The sequence below is a fragment of the Lampetra planeri genome, unplaced genomic scaffold, assembly GCF_965212315.1.
Source record: "Lampetra planeri unplaced genomic scaffold, kcLamPlan1.2.h2 scaffold_1034, whole genome shotgun sequence".
In the NCBI taxonomy this organism is placed as follows: Eukaryota; Metazoa; Chordata; class Hyperoartia; order Petromyzontiformes; family Petromyzontidae; genus Lampetra; species Lampetra planeri.
In genome coordinates, this window is record NW_027613744.1 from 9,808 (window position 1) to 18,901 (window position 9,094).

At 43.7% G+C, this 9,094-nt stretch overlaps 1 protein-coding gene across 1 annotated transcript; it reads right to left on the reverse strand.

The window, feature by feature from the left end:
- Nucleotides 1-581: 581 nt before the first annotated feature.
- Nucleotides 582-7,487, reverse strand: LOC144738523 (protein-glutamine gamma-glutamyltransferase 2-like; the record flags this gene model as incomplete). Its single annotated transcript, XM_078621536.1, has 14 exons — nucleotides 7,451-7,487; nucleotides 6,850-7,035; nucleotides 6,069-6,305; nucleotides 5,850-5,968; nucleotides 5,320-5,448; nucleotides 5,069-5,246; nucleotides 4,817-4,952; nucleotides 4,421-4,524; nucleotides 3,925-4,164; nucleotides 3,085-3,141; nucleotides 2,803-2,904; nucleotides 2,088-2,248; nucleotides 1,320-1,459; nucleotides 582-717 (listed from the first exon to the last, which is right to left on the reverse strand). Coding segments are annotated over exons 1-14 (1,962 nt in total), but the record flags the coding sequence as incomplete, so codon positions are not given.
- Between the last annotated feature and the right edge of the window lie 1,607 nt (nucleotides 7,488-9,094).

Genomic DNA, 9,094 nt, shown 5'->3' on the forward strand with positions numbered 1-9,094 from the left:
TGCATATCTTAAACAGGAAGTCATTCATCAAATCAGGACTGATTTGTATCTCACAGCAGATTCATTTGCTGGAAACAATTTAATTTCATTTTGATGTAATAAATAAAATATTTTGTGTTGAATGCATATGTGTAGAGACCTATGAGGGTTTTGGTAAATGCCCGTTGCTGCGTCTGCGGGTCCATCAGCATGTTGTGGGACGATTTGGAGCGGTGCGCCATGTGATGTCACCAGGATCATGTTAAATGTTGTTGTACACTTAATGATACAAATTTGAAAAGGCCACATGGTGATGGTCCACATCTTCACCATGATGATTCACCATCTTTAGCTGGAGCCACCTAGGCACCAAAAACAAAGTGACACCTGACACACAGTGAGAGCACATCTGACCAACATTTCTATGCCTGACACCAAACAGGGTAAAATGGTTTGACCACTGGGGGGCGCTGCAATAAACAAAATCAATCTGATATCTCTGTTGACATGGTACAACTTCTCAGAGAAACTTTTAATGTGCAAATACAAATATTCTACGTCAGACATTGTTCAGGAGTGTGTCATTGTGTCGTTATAGAGACTTTGTGGAAGCTCCTGGACATGACGCTGGGACTGTTGCTGTGGGAGAAAGTGGCCATCAGCAGTTTGGTGCCAGACGAAGTCGCCGTCAAAGAAACCCTCTTCTCTATCTTCTCATCTGGCTGCAGGAGAGCCAGCCTGGGAGAAGAACAAGAGAATGGTCATTTTCCATACAATATGTGCACAGCTGCTCTAAAACTGTCTGGAAGTCAGTGGGTTTGCAAACATTCATGGTTTAAGATTGGACAATCAGTAAAGGGGACAGATGTTGTGCTCCACAGGGTAAAACAAGGATCAATTCAAATGACCAGTAAAGAAGTTCTTATTACATTCTTAGGACCTCCAGAATATTACTCTCCTGCACTGTACATTTAACATGGAGAAATGTATTCCTCTGACATCACTGACAGTCTGTTGTGTGGATTAGAGTGTGTCCTCAGAGGGCAGACGTCCGTCAAGGTTTTTCCAAAGTCACTGGTTAAATGTGAAGTGAAAAGGAATCAGTCAGCGCATTCTGTTTCACAGCCATGTTGTGACGTAACTGCTCCAACTGCTATGAAAACATACCTGACAGCATTCCCACACTGCATTCCTCAGACACTTAAAGCACAAACCCTGCTCCCCTCAACGGTTACACTGGCATACATCTGTGTGTTGTGTGTGTGTCATCTCTGGAATGTGACCACATACACTGAAACATAAGACAAAAAACGTCGACATTCCGCCGTAGACAAACGCACCTCTCTTCGTGTTTGCCCTTTAACAAGCCCGAGCCCTCCACAGTCAGCACAGCTCCTCTCAGTGTTCTGCTCAACGTGTTGGTGAAGTAAACGTGGGCCGTATGCTCCTTATTCATCTGGATCCTGTCCCCTCCTTCGATCTGTCAATCAGTCAGCATCAGTCATTCAACAGAGGATATTGTATGAGAGGGAAAATCACTTTTCAAACAATAAATGAATTAATTATATGAAAATTCAAAACATTCAAAAAACATATCATATAGACTGAACCTGTCTGATAATTGGAAAAATGGAATGAAAAGAAGTGTAACTTAAGAGGGTTGTGTGTCTGAAACTGGTCGTTTCAAATTAAATGCAGATGTTTCATTTTTAAATTAAATAATGACATTTAATTGAGGTGCAGAGATCTTTGTTGATTTTTTAAAAAATGAAAAATTAATAAAAAAATTATGTACACATTTTATTTATGCAGACAATGTATTGTACATTTTCAGTTTTTTAGTGTTGCTGATAAACTGGGTTATCTTACAGTAAGCAGTTTCATTACTGTAAAATTGTACAACATTTTGTCAGTTGTATGTAAGTTTGGTATTCACTAAAGATTTAATTCAGGTTGGCATCAGTGTGGGGATGTCTGGAAGATGGCTACTATAGTTATTATGAATAAACAAGCTATGATCATAGATACTCAGATATGTGCAAAGTGTACATTTGTGTATGGGAAGAAAAAGCACGTAGGAACGACGACGTCTCAGGACGCTGCTCTACCTTGATCACGATCTGCGGTGAGCTGATGTTGAAGTCCTGCGTCGCCAGGACTCTCTCTTTGCTCCTCACATCCTTTATCACCACTGACACCTTCACAATGTCATCGCCTGCCAGGACCAACTCGTGTTCAGAGGGAGCGATGGCGTGATGGAGCGTCAAAACTGCACGGAAGAGGACAGGTGCAGAGGATGGTGTCAGCTTTGGTGGGTGTCAGGATGACTGTGTCTGACATTAAAACGTCTTCTTCACATCCACCTTCCAGTGCTGAATGTCAACTTGTTTGTGTGCTGTCCAGAAGCTCTTCTGAGGGCTACTGTTATAGGCTTTCCGCTGAGCGTTCAGGTGTTCCCTCAGGGTTCTGGCGCTGGTGGACCGGTTTGTGACCGTCACGCACACGTTGATACTCTTGCCCACACACAGCACCCCATTTATGGTTAGAGACACCTCCAAGCTGGATGATGGCTCTCCTGGACATGAAGGAAGACAGGCATGAATGCTTGGTTCCTAATAGCTCTGAGATAGATTTCAGGTAAAATTCTAAAAACAGATATTCTGAATCTACAATTTGCGTTGGAATAAGCAACAGCCAAACACCACAAAAAGTCTGCTGGCAAAACTAAAGCAGAAGTTGTCCGTTGTGTCACGCTTGGTTTTTCTATTGTGACAGAGAAACTGAGCAGCTCAGCTCATCGCTTCATGAACGTGGCTGAATCACCACAGCGCTCCAACACAGCTCCAGCTGTGGCGGAGTAAAACACATCACCACTGGTGGAAATATCAACCAGCAGGCGACCATCTGCCAGCGCAATGGAGGAACCTGTTTGCCAGAGGTCAGAACCACCAGGAGATGTGGCTGAGAGCAGAAGGTCATTCTGAGGAGGAATTCTGGTTTAGTGGGGAGGTTGTTATGTTCCAGGAATCTCAGTATACTGTATCTGGGGGTGTTGTGAAAACAAAGGATGTGTTTGTATGAGACCTGATTTAAGAGCAGTATTACCTGTAACACGTCCAGTGTTGTTGGACACAGGAGCAGAATATGAGGCATGGCACATGACTGGAAACAGAGAGTCATAAAAGTCAATCAAAAGAATCAATACATGAAGTCAGTTGACAGCTGAGGTTCTAGTGTGTGCGTGGCAGATCTGTAAGAGCTGTTGTCAGTTTTCAGTCAGTTTTCAGCAGATTGAATAGATATAGACACACACACATGATGGGATGACCTGATCCCCCCATGAATGAATATGCACTTCCTTGGGTAAAGAATTCTCTCTCTCTCTGGTAACATATTCATGAGAATCTCATCAGTAGTTTTGCAGACAAACACTCATGATATTGCATTTACTGCTGACACACACATTTCGATTGCTAATTCATAAAACTTAAAAGAGCGATGCTGGAAGATGAGATGAATGTTTCCAACATTTAAGTGATGTTGTGTGAATGAACTGACAGATGAAACTAACGTTAGCGTGTTAGTTTACCTGGTCCAGGTGACTGCAGAGCAGAGAACGAGGTATAACCAGCCTCTGTGAAAGAAAGTTAGTACTCAGATTCAGTTCTGTGAATGTCAACCTGTATTATTGATACAGCACAGTCCACAGCGTCCCTACATTTTATCTTCATGATAGAAAAGAAAGTAACCTGTGGACCAGCAAACTTTATTAAGGCTACAGGATGTAAGACATCGACTTAATACTACTTATATAACATGATATAATATAATATAATGACCTGCAGTATTTTTCCAGACTGTTTCTCCTGAAAGAAATGGAGAGGAAACCGTCAGACAGCTGGACAAGTTTAGAAGCATAAATAATAAAAACAGACGGGATCTCACTTTTCCTCCTCTTGTAGCTCTCTGTCAGATTCTCTGGTCTGTCTGAGCCGATGCTCTTGGTGCAGATCAAGCGTCCCACCCATTCGGTGTCTGTCGTCCTCTCCACCACCAGACCGTTGCTCACAATGAAACGGACGATGTCAGCGTCAACAGACGCATAGATGAATGAGGTGTCGTACCGGGCGCTGAGGCGTCGTTGTTGGACGGCAGCAACTGGACAAGGGCCACAGCGGAATGTCCCTGCAGGCCAAGAGGTGCATTTCAAACCGGGACAAGGCGCAATAAAATATTTATCTCGTAAGAAAAAAGAAAACATTTGACAATCTGCCAGCTTGTGGCCCTTTTACTTTTTCTCCAGCCACTTCCATTATCCTCCCGTCTCTGTGACAGAAGCTGTCATGGAGAACGTGGTGACATATTTTCTGATTATTACACGGAGAAAGCACAGAAAAACATGACATCAGAGTCTTTAAGTGTTCTTGGGAACTGAACCCACCTGCACTCTTCTCCTGCGGAGTCGGGTCCACGACCTGCCAACCGTCAAAGCCTTCGCCGAGGTCTGGTCTCCTCATCCAGCACTCCACCCACACGTGGAAGTTCCTGTTATACAACACACGGACTGACATTTTCCACACAAACATTCTCCTGCACATTTGATTCTAAAATGCACACATTCACACTGTAAAGCTCCGTTTAAATATATCACAAGATCTTCCTGATTGCTGGAAAGGTGAAGGCAGGTGCTGACTTAATTGATGAGTCATTAGTTTCTGTCTCAGTGTGCCCACCACTTTGTTTGGGGCACATTACGGGGCCCTTCCTTCTTTCTTGTATTCATATCTGCTTTGGGCCCTAAAATTGCTAAATCTGCCAGCGGCTGAAGGACACTAACCAAATGCTGTCCTTTGACAGGCCGAGCTTCACTCCTGTGGTGGAGTAAAACTCCTCCGCTGTCACGTTACCATCGCTATCGTGCGCTGCGTTGAACACTGTCACCACCCTGGAAGGGATCCCCAGCACTCGCATCACTGGGAAACAAAGTTAGGAGATAAACAAACCAAGGCTTTGAAGACGCGTCAGTCGTCCGGCCATCAAACTGGAAACCTGTGACATTGTACTTTGTGAACGTGTGTCGTGAGCCGACCTGTGCAGAGGACGGATGCAAAGACCCAGCACTGTCCATAGCGCACCGGGCTGCAGTTGGACGAGCTCCACCGATGAAGGATGTCCGCGCTGCTGCTCCACTCCGTTGGCCTGACCCCATCTTTGTAGCTGCCCTGCCACCTCCCCTCCAACACACCCATGTCATCACTGCTGTTCACCTTGCAAAAGGAAGCACCATGTTAACGACGTCAGGACGTTCATGACTGCAAAGTGAAGTGTTGTCTCTCTCACCATAGCACAAACCACCCGGCTCAGGTAGACAGGATCCGCTCGTAGAACGTAGTCCCTCTGCTGGTTGCTGAGATGCTGCGGGCTGACCTGCAGGAGCTTCAGACATGCCTCCAGGACCCCCGGTTCATACTGTGCACAAAACCAGAGGTGACTGCAAGCCTTTCAACGGCCTTTCAACACACTACACCCTTCACACCTCGTGGAGGGAAGTCATTCTTTCACATGCCTCGTTTGGGAGTTCTCACAGCTTGTTCCCATCGTATCATCTGAGCAGAAGCTTTTTTTTGTGTGTGTGGTGTCCGACATCTATTGGGGCAAAGGTCAGAAATTCCAAGCGGCTGTGGTCTATGAGCAAATGTCTGGAGTCGCATTTGTGAAGCATGAATTTGTTCTTCTTAGTGACGTCGGTGTTCCAGCTGTGCTGCTTCGCCTCTAGACACACTGACTGGTAGGTTCTATATCACAACTGTAAACATCCTCTGTCACAACTCAGCCTACTGTGCACACATGACCTGCTGCTCGTCACATACCTGACCGTATGACCAGGGCCGCGAGCTGACGTTGAGATGCGTGCCCATGTACACCAACCCATAGTCACTCTTGATGTATTCCTGTGTTTGTGCAGCCAGGGGCATGTACACCGGGTCCTCTGAGAAACAATGGAACCATCATGTCTGTGACCAAACAATCCTTTCTTTCTTCTTAACATTCTCAACATGACTTCTTGAATCAAGGTTTTTCTCGCTTACCCATCAGCCAAGGGTTGCAGAGCAGCACAAACGTCCCTGCTTTGTAGCTCCTTCTGTCTGTCTGATTCTCCAGGTGGACCAGGAGCTGATACGGAGCCACTGAAGAACACACAGGGGAGCAGATGTGGACGGTGACCGACAGATGATGGATATTGCCTGGGTAGATTCTGGCTGACCAGCATTGGAGGTCAGACCACCTGTCAGAGAAGTGGACCACCATCCTCTCTGTCAGACGACCTGCGTGGAGAGAAATGAATGTTGGTTTTACACTGAGCATCTGCAGCAGCCTAATTTCTGAAAGACTCAAATTCTAATGTTTTTCTGTCACAAGGACCCCCCCTCCTCCTCCGGTCAGTCATTCAGTGAGCATTCCTATTTAAACCAAAATAGATCATGGAGTACAATTGAGTCTGTGGGTAACGCATTAAATAATAATAATAACAATAATAATAATAATAATAATGGTGATGATGATAATAATAATAATAATAATAATAATAATAATAATAATAATAATAATAATAATAATAATAATAATAATAATAATAATAATAATAATGGTGATGATGATGATGATGATGATAATAATAATACATGTTTATTTGACTTTATTCGACACTGTCTTTCAGCACATAGATGGAGGTCATCACTGGAACGAAGGAAAACAGGCTCTTTTCAATGAAAACCAATAAAACTCAAGTGAGTTCATGGGTTTTGTGGAATTTTGTGAAATCAAACCAATAGCTGTGTCAGCTGGAGGACAGGAATGTTGTTGAGATACCTAGGCAGACCTCCAGGACCAGACTCTCAGTGTGAGGATTCCACAACCGTCCGTGAAACAGCAGAGTAACTTTGAAGGGTTTCCCCCGTCGAACCACCAGGAGAGTTTTGCTGAGCCCCTCCGTCTCATGGTAACGGTGGTTATCACGGGCCTCAAAGTTGACCAGTTTCAGTCGACACGCAGCGCCTGGAAAAAATCACATGGTGAGTGTGTCAAAGGCCGTAGAAAAAGAGTGTGATTGGCTGATGAGAAGGAGGGGCAGATGGGCGAGGAGACGTTGGCGACTGATAGGTCTGTTCGTGTGTGTGTGTGTGTCTTTCTTCACACACGTTTTCGAGCGCCAAGTCTCTTGCATACCTCTGCTGCCATCCTCTCTCTGTCACTGCTGTTAACACATCCCTCCGCAGTCTCACCGTGTAAAACCGGCTTTTCTCATATTAACACATATTATCAATCATGTGACTCCAAAGCCAAACATGACACAGCAAATCTTTTGTCTCCTATAAAAAAAAATAGTAACATCATCTACTTCAACAAAAACACTTCAAAAACACTTCAACATTTATCTTACAGCAGGAACAACCACGTAGCGTGAACTCACCCCTGCAGCGGTGTGTCGTCTGTAGTGTGGTGTCCATGATCTGACAACAGGTGTAACCAGTGACTGAAGGAATGTCGAGCAGATGCTTCCCTCACCTCCTTGATTAACATCTCACTCGTCCTCCTTTCTTGTGACCACCCACTATTGTATTTCAGGCACAAGGAGGATTTTTCGAACTGAGTCAAGGCAACAGAACGAACCACATTTATCTGGAACCGTGGGAAGTCTGTGGTATGACAGCAACAGAATTAATGTTCCCTGTGTGAAACACCAGACTGTCAGCCATCTTAACACTAACATTTAACCCATCAGCGTTAAAGGTGTTGAATGGAATGATACTGAAAGGGATTTTAATGAATATAAGAGAAATAGACTTTAAATCTTTAGTTTAACACACGTTAGATCATTCAAACTCCATAATGCAAACAATGGAGAAAAAAATAAACATAAAAGTTTATCCATGTTCTTTAAATAAACGTAACTTAGACGTCTTAAAGTGAGAATGGCCATGTGTTGTCTTATTGTGACGAGTTTTCATCAGCTTCTATTCTATTTTTCTTTATCCATCCTCCATGTCTTCTGCAAACAGCTCCCTCTAGCTGTAAAACCCAGAACCCGTTTCCTTGATGGCTTCCTTGAACGTGATGACAATTGTCTTAACGCAGCCATTTTCTGGCTAATACAGTCATTCTGATCTCCAAAGGAAAAAAACTGAACCAATTAAATATGTATCATATAAGCTTAAAATAAATGTACATAATACAATTGAAATAGAAGTAACACTGCTGCTGGTGCAAAGAGAAAAAGTAGTGCAAAAATAACACTATATTAAAGTACAATCCAGGGCTGTCACACATTGACTGCTACTGTCACACTCAAAGTAAAAGAAAAAAAAGAATAAAATTCTAAAATGGAGTCTATTTTCTAAATTGGTGTTCAGGTTGTCTCAGACTGTCTGACTGTCTGAGAGGTGTGATGTGTTTATCTCCTGGGCGCCACAAAGACAAGGTGACATCGGTGTCACCCGCCTCGAAGCATCACAAAGGAAAATCATTAGACAAACTGACCAGAGCATCTCCAGAATGTGTCAGCTGTCTCACAGACCAGATAAAACGTCTCCTTTGGACTTGGCAGGTTAATAAGAGAATAGCTGAGGTCACTGGAACGGGACGTTATTGTGGATCAGAGCTGCTCTTACAAAACATACACAAGAATTGAAACAACTCATTTCAAAAGTTTTGATTCAAAAACACAAAGTTATTCACACAAACTGTTTCACTGTGTATGCAGGGACAAAAACTAAACGATGACGATGGAATGAACCGTCAATGTTTCCCTTGAATAGGCTCTGAACATCATCTACGTCAGGGTCAGAGCCAATTCACGATCACACCGCAACAACTTCAGGACATCCGTCAGCAGACTGGACATCAACATTACAGATTCCTACAGAGAATTACTGTCATTCCACCTTAAGGCCCCATTCACAGTGGCATCGCGTTGTTTATCACATTCACTTTTGAATACCTACAATTGTCATTAGGATAAATAGCTTCCATAATATACAGACACGGCTTTTCTGTTCTAACAAAAAGACGATTTGACTCCAGCTCTGCAGCATGTGGTTCGCTCACGTTCACACAG